The sequence below is a fragment of the Aquarana catesbeiana genome, linkage group LG13, assembly GCF_042186555.1.
Source record: "Aquarana catesbeiana isolate 2022-GZ linkage group LG13, ASM4218655v1, whole genome shotgun sequence".
Classification (NCBI taxonomy): domain Eukaryota; kingdom Metazoa; phylum Chordata; class Amphibia; order Anura; family Ranidae; genus Aquarana; species Aquarana catesbeiana.
Window position 1 is genome coordinate 58775695 of NC_133336.1, and position 16771 is coordinate 58792465.

Consider the following 16771-nt stretch of genomic DNA (forward strand, 5'->3'; position numbering starts at 1 on the left):
TTTTAAGGGTAAAAGTTTGTTGCCATTCCACGAGCGGGCACAATTTTGAAGCGTGACATGTTGGGTATCAATTTACTCGGCGTAACATTATCTTTCACAAAATGAAAAAAAAATTGCGCTAACTTTACCGTTGTCTTATTTTTTTAATTAAAAAAAATATTTTTTCCAAAAAAAGTGCGCTTGTAAGACCGCTACGCAAATATGGTGTGACAGAAAGTATTGCAACGACTCCCATTTTATTCTCTAGGGTGTTAGAAAAAAATGTATACTTTTTGGGGGTTTTAAGTAATTTTCTAGCAAAAAAAACAGTTTTTAACTTGTAAACAACAAATCTCAAAAAGAGGGCTTGGTCCTTAAAGCGGAGGTTCGTTGAAAAAAAATTATTAAAAGCCAGCAGCTACAAATACTGCTGACTTTTAATATATGGACACTTACCTGTCTAGGCAGCCCGCGATGTTGGCAGCCGAAGCCGATCCGTCCTTCGGCTCTTGGCTGCTGCCGCCGCCATCCTCGGTATGGGAATAAGGAAGCGAAGCCGTGTGGCTTCACTTATTGGTTCACCACTGCGCATGCGCGAGTCAAGCTGCACGTCCTCTCTGGTCCCTGCTGTGTTCTGTGTCTCACAGAACACAGCGGTGGAGGAGAGGGTAGGCGCCAGAAGTGGCATAGGTCACCGCGGTGATCTATGCCAGGAAGTGAGAGCAAATACCTGTATTATACAGATATCTGCTCCCTCCTCCCCCCCTGAAAGGTGCCAAATGTGGCACCGGAGGGGGGGAGGAATCCAAAAAGTGGAAGTTCCATTTTTGGGTGGAACTCCACTTTAAGTGGTTAAGCAATTTAAATAGGAACGGTCTAGGAGGCTCTCCGGGTTTAGGCGGCCTGGGTGGGACTCTCTGAGCCCTTTCCACAGCAAACATGGGGGAGAAGGAGTCTTTGTCATACGTGTTAAAGAGCCAGTTTTCCATAAATGCCACAGGATTTTTCCCCTCTGCCTTCTCCGGTATGTCCACCGCACGGACATTATTGCGTCTCTGCCTGTTCTCCATGTCTTCTAAGCGGGCTGAGTGGCCTGTGATAATCAATTGCATATGGCAGACTTCTCTCTGCAATGGCACATCATCATCCTCCACATTGCTCACCCTGTCCTCCAGGGCTGCTGTGCAGTCACGCAGTTTCTGCATATCCTGCCTAACTAGATTCAGCTCTAGTTTCACCCCTTTAAGCTCAGTTGTCAGGGTAGTGATAGACATGTTACAGGAGGTGACTGCTGCAAAAATGTCTCTAAGGGTTGGTTCAGGGGCATGCAGCTCCTGGTCTGCCAGAGCCCTGGCTGTGTTATCTGGGGCTGGTGTACTCACTGCATCCCATGATGAGGCAGGCTCTGAGTCCTCTGGCCATGCGCTCTCCGGTTCTTCTGGAAGGGGTTCCTGGTCAGTGAGTTCCAGGAGAAGGGAAGGTGTTTTGGGCAGGTTACCCTTTACCAGAGAGCTGTCGAACATCTTCATGGCCGCCTCCTTAGCTGAACGCTGGGACCAGGCACCATCTTGCACGCCATGTTCTGGTGCAGACAGAGAGTCTTTGCCTCCTTTGCGGGATATGTTCGCAGCTGGATTGCATGTAATACAGCACCGCTGGATCGGGGGTGATGAAGAGATCCCTCCAGAGCAGGGTAGGGGTAGATCGGGTGTATCAGGATAGCTGTATCAGGAGAATAGCTCGGATTCCCAGCGGAGCTAACACACCACGCTGCCTACTCCATCAGCTGCAAGCTATGCCCCCCATTCTTGGATTGTTCTGAAGGTATGTTTGGATATTTGCAGAGCATTTAATTTACAACTAGTAGGCCAAACTACATGGCACACAGGCACTGCATATATGAATTTTATTTTTGACCATAGATATGCTTTAAGCAGTTAGGTCACTGCAGTGGAAAATCAACCCTGCTTTTAGTGGCTAAACCACTAAATATAATGTAGTTTGCATTAAATAAAAACACATTTAAAATTGGTGTCAGATGACCTTTTTTCTGCATTTCTCTATTTCGTATCAGCTATTGGCAGTGACGTGTCAAAAGTTTGGCACATGCCAAAATGTGCCCATAGAGATGGTGCAAAAGTTTGCGGGGCTGTTTGCCTGCCCATGGGTCTGCATGGAAACTTTAGAGACATGGGAGAGCGATGCTGTGCCGCTCACTGTATGTAACAGTAAAGCAACCTGCACCGCCACACACTGCAGAGATGGATTAAACCTAGTACACACAATAAGATTATCAGACAATTATCATCTGTTTTTCTTTTCTTTTTTTTGCATGCTAGTCTCCTAATAGAAAACGAATAGGTTATTAAAGTACGAAAATTCTTGTACGAGAGAATAAAATTTCAGAAGTGATATAATGTATTTGTATTGTATTTTCGGACAAAAACTGTACCAATTAAAAGAAAATCGTACGAGAAAAATGTTCGCGTCCCTTCTGAAAATTTCCGACGAAAGTTGTGTACTAACGTCCAGATTATTGTACGATCGTTTTGAAAGCGGTATCTTTTGTACTTTGACAACATCTGATGACGAAACGCGTAAGGCGGAGTCACTCATACCCGGAAGAGTCGGCTGGAACGCAAGCTGGGACACATGATCATTTCTAGTTCCTGATCTCATCCTCAGCCCTTAGCCGCGACTGCTTACGGTTGATACGCTTTATTGTATATTCAATCTTTAATAAACCGGACATACTTCACCATGCAAGCCCCCTGTTTATTTCTTTGCGTGAGGAGGACTTAACAGCACGGAGGTGGATAATAGCGAAGGTACCCGGGTTTGGATCAGCATAAGGGGACCCACAGTATCGGTCTAAACAGAAGAAACTCATGGTGAGTGGAGCCTAAGAGGGACACCAGAGACAGCTACCCAAAGACACCCACTCCTCTGCCTAATACCCCCTCGGGGGTGACTCTGGTGAGTGGGGGAGCATCGGGGGGGAGCACTTGGAGTCACCAGCTTTTATTTTACCTGCACGGAAGTCACCTTACATCACCCTTTGAGTATTCCTGAATGCAAGTCAACCGATCCTGATCTCCACATATTAGACATTTTATTCCAGTATATGCCAATTATAGGGACTGGTCTACAGATGGTGTATTTACACTTGCTGCCTTTATTATAAATGTTATTTGTTTGGATTCCTGTATATATTTATATCTATATTTATATTTTTTTATGTTATATATATGAAATTTGAGGGCATTTAATTTATTGCAACTTAGAGTTTGTTGCACTCTCGTTCACTTTACACTCTGTGCACTTTAATCACTATATTTAGTGGGGTTAATTGGTAACCTTACATGGTTACCACGAGCACCTAAACAGTGGGGTGTTTCACGGACCCCTTGTATAGATATAGAGTAATATTGATTAACATTATTATTTTTATTTGGTTTATTATGTATACATAGGTCCCCACTGGTAGTGGAGCAATTATTATCTCAATTCATTTACATGATACAAAAGATGTGCACATTCACTTAGTAGGATTCTACATCAACTATTTTCATTTATTTTTGGTGCATATATAGGGGGATAGTCACTCAAACACCTATCTATTCCTTTCACATACACAAATGCTGTCACCAATTTAATCACTTATTTATTTATTTAATTTCTAGACCCTTATACAACATTTATTATATAGGGCAGCGCCAATTCCCTACATCTTTTGTACAATATTCTGATCATGTGTACGGGGCTTTAGATTGAACTTACATTATAGTGATGCGGGTGATGTGACAGAGCTGCTCTAGGCTTTGAAGGGATCCCGTCCATATTGTTGGGATCCACCCAGCTGTCTCCCAGCATGAACAGATGGACACCAGGCGCAAAAGCGTCCTGAGGCGATTCAGTTCGCATAGGTAGCGCTATACAAGTCACTCATTTATTCATTCATTCATTCATGAGAACTGAAGGCAGCTGCGCCTGCCCCCTCCCCGGCACTTCAGTGAACACTGGAGAAGCAGAGCGGAGAGCAGTGACTGACAGTCACTACTCTCCTCTCCAAGCAGACCAAGAACTGAGCATTCAGTGGTCATGTGATTACTCAGTTCTTGGTCTTAGGGCTAATGCTGCTGCACACCAATGCTGCAGCATAGCGCTCAGTATGTATGTTTGTTTTTTAATATACCCCATACATCTCTTTATGACAAACACCTTCATAATATCTCAAAATATGAGCTTTAACTAGCAAACTGAAGCATTAGTACAGTACAAGCTTGAAGAATGTTTTGGAAAGGTTTGCCTTTCAGTATTATTTAGTAGGATTTGGAAAAACATGAAATGCAAAGAAATCAGGTCTGTTGAAACCAAAAAATAATGCGTAGAAAGAAGTAAAAAGAAGCTGGGTGTGGCATAATAAACAGTCCTGTGTTCGGATTGATTGTGCTTTGTGTGAGTTGGTTTGGAGCTGGTCCAGTTTTTTCAGGGAGAGGCTGCGGTACATTTACACTCACCGTGGTGTGCTGATTGCACCGGAGGGTTCCAGCCAGGTGTTCACATCGATGGTGTCAGCACTGCCCTTTGGGTGAAGCTCATGTTGCTGGAATAAATATCGAGCTTTCTCTTTGGGAGATGGGATCAGGGAAGTGAGAGCTGGAGAACGCTGTGTGACAATGTCATGAATAGCAGGCCGCTTGGTTAGAATCTTCCTGTTGCATAATAAATAATATAGTTAGTAAAATATTGTATGAATGAGTGTTGTTTTATGAGAACAGTAGAGGGATTTACTAAAACTGGTGCACACAGAATCCAGTCAGCTTCTAATTCAGCTTGTTCAGTTATGCCCCTTTCACACTGGCGGAGTCCCACTCAGCAGGGGATCTCTCCGCCGATCCCCGCTGAGCAGGCGGATTACAGGTCCGTGTCCACTCCTCTGATGCAGAGCAGACATGGACACAGCCCGCTTTCCTCTATGGTCTGTTGGATGGAAACAGACCACCTGTCCGTTTTCACCCGACTGTCATCAGATCGGATCCAAGAACAGCTCCTCATACGTCTGTTTTTAGTGGACAGGATCGGATCGGATGGTCAGTGGGACCCATGTCCGCTAACATCCACCGCTCCATAGAGAGCAATAGATGGTCCAATTGGGTCCGCCTGAAAAACTGACAGGCAGACTCAATCGATCCGTCAGTGTGAAAGGGGCCTAGAGCTTTCACAATAAAACCTAGAAGCTGATTGGTTACTGTGCACAGCTGCACCAGATTCTATGTGCACCAGTTTAAGTAAATCTCCCCCCAATGTTTCCCAATCTTTGTTCAGTAATGGAGCACTGCCACCACCTTTGTAATATCCGAAAATTACCCATTACACTATTATAATTTCCCACATTAACCAATTATCTACACTGCTACAAGACTGTTTTCTTGGTACTGGCTGTTTCTATACAATCTTGCCCAAGAACTAACCAAAAACTTGCCTTCCCCTAAACTTTAAGGCAGTGGTATGCACCAAGCAGAACTCTAGCCAAAAAATAATAATAGATGTAGCACCCTGGAGTTTAGGCAGGGATGCTCCTCACAAATGTACTTGCCAGGAGTAGTTATCCTGGTTGATTGCTAGAGATTCCTTGATTTCTCTAAGTTTGGCCTTGTTGCACTTTTCTCTCCTACCACTAGGTGGCCGGGTACTTGGTGGTACTATATATGAGAAGAGCAACCCAAGGTCAAGTTATGGGTATATGGGGTATCTCAGCCAATGGGCAGGGGTTTTCTTGAATCCCTTGGCCTGCTTGGAGAACCTATATATTCGGGTGGAGTCAGGTGATCTATGTTCTGTGCCACCTGGACGGCTATCTGGGTGGATGTGTGTCGTGTTGCCCCGGGCTGCTAGGCCGGAGATTGGGCCTATCCTGGGGGCATCTAGCTGCTAGGCTGTCTGAGGGCCTATCCAGAAGCAAGAGAGATCAGCGCAGGGTTGGAATTGTGGCTTGCAGATCAACTATCCGGGACTATCCGCCTTATTACCAGGGAACACAGTGAGTAACTGAAGCAAGTACCGGAGTCACATTGTCACTGAACAGGCACGGTGGAGAATCGGGAAACTTCAGGCGGTGATCAAGTCTTATTACCTTATTATTACCAGGGCCCACAGTGAGTAACTGAAGCAAGTACCAGAGTCACATTCTCACTGAATGGGCACGGTGGAGAATTGGGAAACTTCAGACGGTGATCAAGTTGGGGACCCAGCCAGCAGAGGTGACGCTTGCAGAGCAGCTTTGTGTGCCAAGTCAGGGACCAAGCAGACCAGCGGGGTGAAGCATGAGAAGTATCGGGAGTGCAAAGCTAGGGGACCCAGCAGAGAAGCGGGGTTGACGCTTGTGGAAGATACCACCGTAAAGATTGGAGGAGCTCAAGGGATTCAGTGGCAGTAAATCATAGGGTCTAGTGAGAGACCGGGAGCTCAGTGGGCTGAAGAACTACAAGGAGAAGTTGTAGTGAAAGTGAAGGAACTGTTACGTTTGGTGTTCGGAACTGTTAAAGACTGTTGCCATAAGAGACAGCATTCCTGCACGTGCAGATGTGGCTTCTTTTCTTGCTGGAGGCTTTTCCCTGCATGGCTGTCCTCTTATTGAAGTCTCTGAGTCTGCTAATTGAACTTGCAACTACTCAAGAGTGTCCTGGCCCTAACCCTCCTTCCCTCATAAAAGTTTGTAAGAGAAATACACATCTCCTTTGCTTTCAAGAAGTGTCTGGCTAATAACTTCCACCTTGCACCCACTATGCCTCACAGCCCACCACATAGAGAAGGATGTCAGCTATCTCTGGCCCTGGAGGTTCTCATTAGACTGAAGGAGGCCGGAGACCTTGCTACATATAAAAATTAATAGCACACTAAAAGATAATTTAAAAAAAAACAGCTTTTGCTGCAGCAATCCGCTTCAATCTAGAGATTTACGCCACAGTACTTTTTTTCTGCAGCTAGATGTCCTCAGTCTGAGGACCAGCATTTGTCAATTCTCTTCCTCTGAGAACAGGTTGTCCTGGACCTGCCCCCAGCCTGTTACTGGTTAGTGAAAGAAGAAGCAGCACAGTGATGAGCTCTATCACTTTGCTCTCTTCTTTTCTTAGCATGCATGAACTGATGGGCTCCTTGTAGACATGTCCAATTTGTTTCGGTCCGAATCTACATTCAGACAAATTTTTGGTTATTTTGAGATTTGGACGTATCTGAATCTCCAAATGATATTAGTAATGAATGTTGTTGTTGAAATTCACTTAGTTTCATTTTGTTTATTTGTTTTCTAGCGAATTCCAAATTTTTGGAACGATTCGAACGCTTCCAAGTTTTTTAAACTAATTCTGTGTGAAGAATAGCTGGTTGTTAAAGAGCGGGCTGACAGCTGAATGTAAACAGAATTGCTGGCATGCAGTGTGGGGGTCCTCACCCAATCCACACCAGGCTCTTTGGCTCTGGTATGGATTTTAAGGGGAACCCCACGCCAACATTTTTTTAAAAAATAGTGTGGGGTAACCCTCAAAATCCATTTTAAGGGAAACTCCATTCCACAATAAAAAAAAAAAAAAGAAAAGGGGGGGGGATGTACGGGCACGAGCGATGTTGATGGGGACAAGGGCCTCCTGGCCACAACACTTGCACAGTGGTTGTGGGGGGCTGTGGGTGGGGGGAATTTAGAATCCGCTAGAAAATTATTAAACAAAACTAAACTAAACAAATTCTGAAATGAATCAACTAAACAAAATTAGTAACATAACAAATCTATCTGAAACTAAACAAACTTTTCCGTTCTGCACATGTCTAGCTCCTTGTACTTCTTCTTCCTCTCACATTCCAGCTCAGGGATTGCAAAAGGCTACTACTGGGTCAATGCAGGTACACTGCTTGCATTTAAAAAATACGTTTAATAGTGTATTAATGATTACATTATGTATGTTGTCCATAGCTGCCTAGGAACTTGTCCCACGGGGACGCGCCACGCTGTCTCTCGGCTAGGGGGTTCTCGCCTGTTGATTGGATAGATTGAAAGCAGCGCAGCCATTGGCTCCCGCTGCTGTCAATCAAATCCAATGACGCGGCCGCTGGGAGGCAGGGCCGAGTCCTGCATTCGGCGTCCATGGACACCAAATGCTGGACTCGGGAGCGTGCCTGCAAGGTAACCCCCCAGGAGAGCGCTTCTCCCAGGGGGATATCTAATGCAGGGAGGAGCCGAGAGAGACGCCGAGGGACCCCAGAACAGCAGGTTCGGGGGCCACTTTGTGCAAAATGAGCTGCACAGTGGAGGTAAGTATGACATGTTTGTTATTTAAAAAAAAAGAAAAAAGAACCTTTAGTATCACTTTAATTCTTTCCTATCCTACGATGGCCAAGGCACTGCTATTTAAGAGATCCTGCCCCCCAGTCAGAATACTGTCTTTTCCAAAACACCCACTGGAATGCATGGAAATAGAGCCTTTTGGTTCATTAATTAAAGTGATTGTTCAGCCCTACAATGCACCTCTCCTATCTGATCCCTTTTGGTCTGTTAAATATACCATTGAAAGTGTTTTGTATTATCTGTTCAATAAGTGCATACAATACCTATTGATGCTTTCAGAAATTTAGTGATTTCATAACTCCTGACAATGCCGTCCTAAAATCTCAAAGAATATTACCAGGCCTAAGTGTTCTCTGTGAACTGCAGAACACCTCCCCCTGGGGATAAAGCTGACATTGATAGGTTGGGGTTTTTATTTCAAACATGTAGCAGTGCAGTATATTGTATACAGGAGAGTATAATTGTACATTCTACCCCTCTTCTGCATACATAGCTGTTTTTTTGGATGTCCTCTTCCCAGACTGGTTTTTGCTTGGCTCCGATGGGGCATCTTGCTTCCTCAGGGCAGGATTAAATGTGTTGGAACGCAGAAGCCTGCCAACCTCTTCCTGTATTAAATTCAGCTCTCTGCGACAGAATACTACCCAAGCAACCTTGATTGAGTAATTGTACAGACTCTGGAAAGAAATAAATTATTGTGAGATTTACGGTAGTATTTATTCTGCCATAGTAAGATTCAGCTAATAATCAAGAATGTACTTGTTTGCTTCCCAAGGCCCAGAAGCAATGTTTTTACAGGTAACATTGTGCTCCACCCAGTACATTCTCCTTTATTGACTTAAACTTGGGAAATGTACTCTATTCCCGCTCTCAGGAAAGTTTCCAGTTACCTCTGCTCACAGAACAGGCAGCCAATAGTTTCTGCATTTATTGTAGATTCTATAGACTGGTTACCATCAAGTCTTGTGGGTCAATGAAACTAGTACAGCTGTGCTTTTTTTCACCTCTACAAATGAGCTCTGCCACAGTAAAGTTATAGTAAAATAATAGCTGACCATACTAGAGTACATCTATCTTAATTATCCATACCTAGTTTTGTCTGCATTTAACAGTGACATCATAGACTGGGTTCCATTGAGCCTTGGGAGAGCAACAAATGCAGTTCTGGTACTTTCACCACTGGTATTGAGTTCTACCACAGTAAAGTTATAGTTGACCATAAAGAGTACACCTTACCTTAGTAAGGAACCTTAGTCAGAAAATTAGGTCCTGCTAGACCACTTCAGGTTGCCCCCTTTTGCAGGTATAGCTTTGTAAAACATTTAAAATAAGTGCATATACTGTTTAACCACTTCAATACCAGGCACTTTCGCCCCTTCCCGCCCAGGACAATTTTCAGCTTTCAGCGCTGTCGCACTTTGAATGACAATTGCGTGGTCATGCAACACTGTACCCAAACAAAATTGTTATCATTTTGTTCCCACAAATAGAGCTTTCTTTTGGATGTGTTTGATCACCTCTATGGATTTTATTTTTTGCTAAACAAACTAAAAAAGACCGACATTTTTGAAAAAAAAAAGTTTCTTTGTTTCAGTTATAAAATTTGGTTTTCTCCTTCACTGATGGGCACTGATGAGGCGGCACTGATGGGCACTGATGAGGGGCACTGATGGTTTGGCACTGATGGGCACCGATGAGGAGGCACTGATATGTAGAATTGATGGGCACCGATAGGCGGCACTGATATGCAGCACTGATGGGCACCAATAGGCGGCACTGATATGCAGCACTGAAGGGCACTGATAGGTGGCACTGATGGGCACTGATAGGCGGCTGTGATGGGCACTGACTGGCGGCTGTAAAGAGGCACTGACAGTCGGTTGTGATGGGCACTGACAGGCGGTACTGATTGGCACTGACAGGTGGCACTGATGAGCAGCACTGATGATGAGGTACTGAAAGGTTTTACTGCTGGGCACTGATTGGCACTGTGATGGGCACTGACTGGTACAGTGGTGGGCCCTAATTGGCACTGATATGGGCACTAATTGGCACTGATATGGGCACTGTCATCTGTTTTTTTTATGGGGCACTGACTGGCAGCTTATGGGCACTTTTTGGCAGCTGTGGTGGCACATTTGATAGGGCTGTGCTGATAATAAATGTGCTGATTATCAGCACAGACCCCCCCTCTGACAGGGAGAGCCGTCGATCGGCTCTCCCTGTCAGCGCGAACCGAGGAGTGCCATTTACCGGCACTTCCTGGTTCACGCGATGATCAGCTGTGATTGGTCACAACTTATCACGTGGTAAGAAGCATCTGTTGCGATCGCCGAGCTGCGCGCACCTGCAGGTGGGCGGCGGCATGTTGTGCTGCAGGACGTCATATGACACCCAGTCAGGATAACTGTACCACTTTCCGGCCGTCAATCTGCTATAGGCCGAGTGGGAAGCAGTTATCCAGTAATACACTGTCTCACCCCACTCTGCACATGCTCAGTTGCTCTCTATTTTTATTAACTGTGCCGAATTTGTAGAGGCTGATCTGCCAACTGCCTAAAGATTTATTGCTGCTCAGGGGCTCTAGGATTCAGAAAAATGGCAGCCTCTAGCAACAAGAAACATGAACAATGCTGGAGGCAATTTACAGCACACTTTCATTTTGGTAGCACAATTATTAATGTGGAATGTATGTTCATTACTAAAGGACATTATTTTTATCAAGTTGATATGAGCAAAGTTCTGCTTTAGGGTTGATCAATACACAGTATTATCTACATTTAACAATGATCTCATAGATTGGGTTCCATTAAGCTCTGAGAGAGGAACAAATACAGTTCTGGTACTTTCACCATTGCTAATGAGCTTTACCACAGTAAAGTTATAGTTGACCATACATGAGTATATCTATGTTAAGGATGATCCATACTCACTATTGACTGCACTTATAATATATTCTGCAGACTGGGTCCCATTGAGATTTGGGGCAGAAACAAATAAAGTTCTGGTACTTTCACCAATGCTAATGAGCTTTGAAACAGTAAAGTTATAGTTGACCATACAAGAGTACATCTATGTTAAGGAAGATCCATACCCAGTATTGTCTCCATTTTACAGGGATTCCGTAGACTGGGTCCCATTGAGCCTTGGGAGAGGAACAACTGCATGTCTGGTACTTTCACCACTGCTAATGAGCTCTACCACTGTAAATTTATAATTGACCATACAAGAGTACATCTATGTTAAGGTTGATCCATACCCAGGATTGTCTACACTTGACAGGGATCTTGTAGACTCAGTCCATTGAGCCATAGGAGTGACACGACTGCATTTCTGGTACTTTCACTATTGCTAATGAGCTCTAACACAGTAGGGTTATGTTTAGTCATACAAGAGTACATCTATGTTAAGATTGATTTATAACCAATATTTTCTGTATTCATCAGATATTCTGTAGACTGGGTCCCAATGAGCTTTGGGGCAGGCACAACTGCATCTCTGGTAATCTCTGCAACCAATGCTAATGAGCTCTGCCACAGTAAAGTTATAGTTGACCACACAAGAGTACATCTATCTAAGGTTGATCCATACCCAGTGTTGTCTGCCTTTAACAGGGATTTTGTAGACTGGGTCCCATTGAGCTTTGGGTCAGGAACAACTGCATCACTGGTACTTTCACAATTGCTATAAGCTCTACTACACTAAAGTCATGGTTGACCATACAAGAGTGGATCTATTTTGGACTGAACCCATAACCAAGCACCCAGCATTTTTCCATCCTAGCTTGTTGTTAACACCAAGAGTACAGTACATAGGATTTAATGTGAGGACATGCAAGCATGATCAGAACATCATCTCTTCCCCAATAACATTGACATGACTATAGCTGCATTAATCTCAAATAGTCCACCAATACCAACTCTGCTGCATGAACAATGTGGGTGTGGGTGTATATATACCAACTCTTTTCCCACCTGCCAGGAGAGATAAAGTTAATTTTCTGACATTAATGGCAGTGTTAAAGTAGTATATATCTTAGGCATTGTACTGAAATGCTTTAATGTTGTAATAATGTTCCTTTAATCCTTTAACAACTGTTTAGGCATGGAGACATACAAAACCTGACGTAAACAGAACAATAGAAGAGGAAGTAGAAGAGAACACAGAGAGAGCCAAAACTAATTCAAATTTTATTTATAACTAAATGATTATTTGGGGATTTGCCAGTGTGGGTGTAATACCATGTTTATGCCATGCATGGGAACAATTATTTTTTCCCAGGTAGAAGCTGATATGGGTAAAAAGTGATTTCTGGGATTTTGTAGCAAGTGGAATATTTTACTTTTTTTGCTCCAGTTCTATCACCTGAGCAGAATAGAGGTGCCTAGGTTGCAAGAGGTGGATACAAGGGGGTAACTGCTCTTTGGTCTAGGGCAGGGGTCTTCAAATTTTCTAAACAAAGGGCCAGTTTACTGTCCGCCAGACTTTATGGGGGCCGGACTGTGGCCATTGGGAGTAGAAATGATCCTGGTGTCAGTGGTATTAAACAATGCATCTTTGATATTAGGGGGATGAATAGTGTCCTAATGCTGCTGTCAGTAGGATAAATAGTGCCCCATCATTGGTGTCAGTGGGAGAAATAGCGCCCCATCATTGATGTCACTGGGAGAAATAGTGCCTCATCATTAGCGTCAGTGGAAGGAATAGTGCCCCATCATTGGTGTCAGTGGGAAAATTGGGCCCCATCATTGGTGTCAGTTTGAAGAATAGTGCCCCATCATTGGTGTCAGTGGGAGGAATATTGCCTCATTGTTGGTGTCAGTGGGAGAATTAGTGCTTCATTGTTGATGTCAGTGGGAATAATAGTGCCCCGTTGTTAGTGTCAGTTTGAGGAATAGTGCCCCGTTGTTGGCATCAATGGGAGAAATAGTGCCACATCATTGGCGTCAATGAGAGAAATAGTGCCCCATCATTGGCGTCAATGGGAGAAATGGTGCTTAATTGTTGATGTCAGTGGAAGGAATAATGTCTTGTATTAGAAGGAAAAGTGCCCCAAGGGCCGGATAAAGGCAAGAAAAGGGCTGCATCTGGCCCCCAGGCCGCAGTTTGGAGACCCCTGGTCTAGGGGTTAGGGAGCCCAAATGTAACTGCTAGTCTCTTGTATAGATGACTATTTGTTTGTTTTTTTGTTTTTTGTTTTTACATTTTGGTCATTAGGCTTTTTGAAAAGGTCAGCTTTTTCATGATCAAAATTTTGCTGCATGTCTTTATGGTTAGGCCCGAGGTCGGTCTGCAGGTGTAAAGCTGACCATACAATATACAGTCTGATTATATAATAAGGCAAATTCATCCAAAATGGAGCGCAAAGCAGCTGGGGCAACCAATCAGCTTCTATGTTCAACTTGTTCAGTTAAAGTGATTGTAAACTCTGTTACACCACCTGTACTTACAGGTAAGCCTATAATAAGGCTTACATGTAGGTATTGTAAATATCTCCTAAACTTGCACAGTTTACAAGATATTCACTATATGCGCTTCTGCCGACGTCATTGGCGCATGTACACTGAAGAAACGGCCCGCTCGTGCCATTTCTTCAGTACCTGTGCCATGACTGGCAGCGCCTGCACGCATGCACTGGAGTGACGTCTTTGCAGCTCCGGCCAATCACAGCGCCGGAGCCCACAAACCCGAAATTAACTCAGATGAAAGATGTCGGCCATGAAAGCTGAGTGCGGGCGGCACTGCAGGGCATTGTTTTAAGGTAAGTATTTCATAATGAGCTAGTATGCAATGCATACTAGCTCATTATGCCTTTGTCTTGCAGGTTGTTTATTTGGGTTTTTTTTTTTTTTCAGAGGTTTACAACCTCTTTAAGCTTTGAAAATGAAAGCTAGAAGTTAAAGTGGTTCTAAAGACTGAATTTTTTTTACTTTCACACATTCTATGCGTGAAGGTAAAGAACCTTCTGTGTACAGCGCCCCCCCAATCCTTACCTGAGCCCCTCCGATCCAGCGATGTTCACGGTAGCCTCAGTTGTTTAGGGACTCTCCCTCATTGGCTGAAACAGCAGCAGGAGCCCATTGGCTCCCACTGCTGTCAATCACAATCAGTAAGCCAATGAGAAAAGAGCTGAGGGCGGGGCCAAGCCACCGCTCTATGTGTCTTATGGACACATAGAGTGAGCACGCAGCGTTGCCTCCAGGGCAAGCTGCTTTCTCTGGGGGCACTGCTTGAGGGGGAGGAGCCCGGAGCGCCGGTGGGGGGACCCGAAAAGAAGAGGATCAGAGCTGCTCTGTGCAAATCTACTGCAAAGAGCAGGAAAGTATAACATGTTTGTTACAAAAAAAAAGAATTAACCTTTAGCATCAATTTAATTGGTTGCCATGTATAGCTGCTCTCTGCAAGGGTAGATGTTTCCTAATTCCTTGAATTGGATTTAAAAAATATTCTAATCATGTTCTGTTACCTCATAAAATATCCGCTCCTGCTTGCTGAATGATGCTCTGCTACTGTAATAAAATTGAAATTGAAAAATATAAGATTTCTTATTTTTTTTTAATTTCAAACAGACAGGGACTAATAGAATAAGTAAAAAAATAAAACTAATAATAAACTACTAATAATAAAAATAACCAATATATTTTTGTGGAAAAGTGATGGTGCAGCACTAGTAACAATTTGAAATGTAAATGGGTGATCTAAAGTGCATAGATAACCTGATACACATCTAAATGTATCAAAGTTAGAATAATTGTGAAGATATCAAACTAACAGTATACATGTGCAATATTGAAATAATGATATCAGGTGATTAAACCAATGTATACCATACACATAAAATGCAGTGAACAACTTATTAACTCAAAAGCAATAATAAAAAAAATGAATAAAGGAAAAAGTCCACTGAGTGAGAAAGAGTGTTTGATGAAATGGAAATGTCCAAAACGTATGTATCTTGACATCCCAAATGGTAATTTTCAAGCCACCGCTGAACATGCATGAAAAGGGGAGACGGAGCACCGCCACCAATAACACTGAGGCTTACCGGAAAGTATGGATTCAATAGGACATACGCCCTATGAATCAAACAGACTTGTCGGTGATTCTTCACCAAAAATAGTAAAGCCCGGATGGATATAGGCATTGATACAATTGGATAAAATAATCTTCTCACAAGGACCACCGGTCAACAAGAAAGGAAGCTCCAAGATATGTAAAACGTCATGTGGATTCAAACATATAGGGCCAAAAAGGAATAAAAAACGCACATAGCGTGAATCCGCATAACACAAAATTTATTAGTAATAATGAAAGATTTAAACTCACATTTCAGAAGAGGTAAAACAAGCATTTGTTATTCGATAAAATGGCGCAATGGGAACAGCAGGCTTGATCCAACGCGTTTCATCCATGAAGATATCGTCTGGGGTGTTGACTTTAGTGAATCAACTCCACTGCATCCAAATATAGTCAAATGTGCAGCCTAAGGGCTCGTTGACACGTGCTTCAGCCCTTGAGGTCCCTAAGAAAAGTAATCCATGATGGATCACTTTTCAAAGGCATTTGACAGGTGGTAAGAAGGCAGACTTGCATGGGTCATGAGCAGTGGTAATGCATTACCGCTGCTGAATGGTGTTTTTTTTTCCGCACAGCTTCATGCCCGTGACATGTGTACAGGCCTCCCTGCTACATGTCTTTGTTTAGGTGAGAGGTTGAGGGGATGGGAAAACCACAGCCCCCCTGGCTGCACACATGGATGAATCCTAAAAAGGCTTATGAACCTGATAACCCTTCCTAGTGGGTTCTGTAATTTAACAGACCTGGTCAGACATGCCCCCTCTCTTGTGTGTGATGAGAGTTATGCCATTACTTATCCATGCCACCACAGAGCACTGAAGTATGAGGGTGGGAAGCACATTTCTACCAATAGATCAGTGGCAGCCTGTCCATACAGGGCACTGCTCCCCTAGAAGCATGTGATTAGAGCCTGAGGCTCTAATTGGCCTCAAAAAAGGGTGAGCTCAGGGCGCAGAGCACTGTGCCCCAAGCCCACCCAGTTGTGTGACAATAGCAAATTAATATTTGCTATTGTCTTCCTGATACTCCTCCTGGCCAATCAGGAAGCGGGTTCTGAGACCCATCACCCGATTGGCCTAGAGGAGAAGAGATCTTATTGGCCCCTGAGGAGGAGGAGGGAGGCGACACAGAGGAAGCCACCGAAAGTTGCCGCCCGGAGGAAGCGCTGCCCGCGACCTAAATGGGGCAAGTGCGGGTTGAGATAAAGTGACTTTAGTTGGGTTTTAATAAAAGAAAACCTTTGAATATACTATAATTGGATGTGACTGGGAGGACTGTTTGGAGCAAGGCCCTAAACTTGTTGTCTCCTCTAAGGATAAATGAATTCAAGTTAAGTTCCTTCACTGGATATACTATACTCCCTCTAGGCTGCAT

General features: G+C 43.8%; 1 protein-coding gene across 2 annotated transcripts in view; it reads right to left on the reverse strand.

The window, feature by feature from the left end:
- Positions 1-16771, reverse strand: part of PPP1R36 (protein phosphatase 1 regulatory subunit 36) — a 73923-nt gene that overhangs the window by 15043 nt on the left and 42109 nt on the right. Inside the window, exons 7-9 of one of the 2 annotated variants that reach the window (XM_073609521.1) lie at positions 14787-14826; positions 8810-8997; positions 4500-4694 (exon numbers count right to left, since the gene is read on the reverse strand). In XM_073609521.1, coding sequence (XP_073465622.1) covers positions 4500-4694; positions 8810-8997; positions 14787-14826 — 423 coding nt within the window. Of the gene's footprint in view, positions 1-4499; positions 4695-8809; positions 8998-14786; positions 14830-16771 lie in introns of both variants that reach the window. The other variant, XM_073609520.1, reaches the window with a different exon arrangement.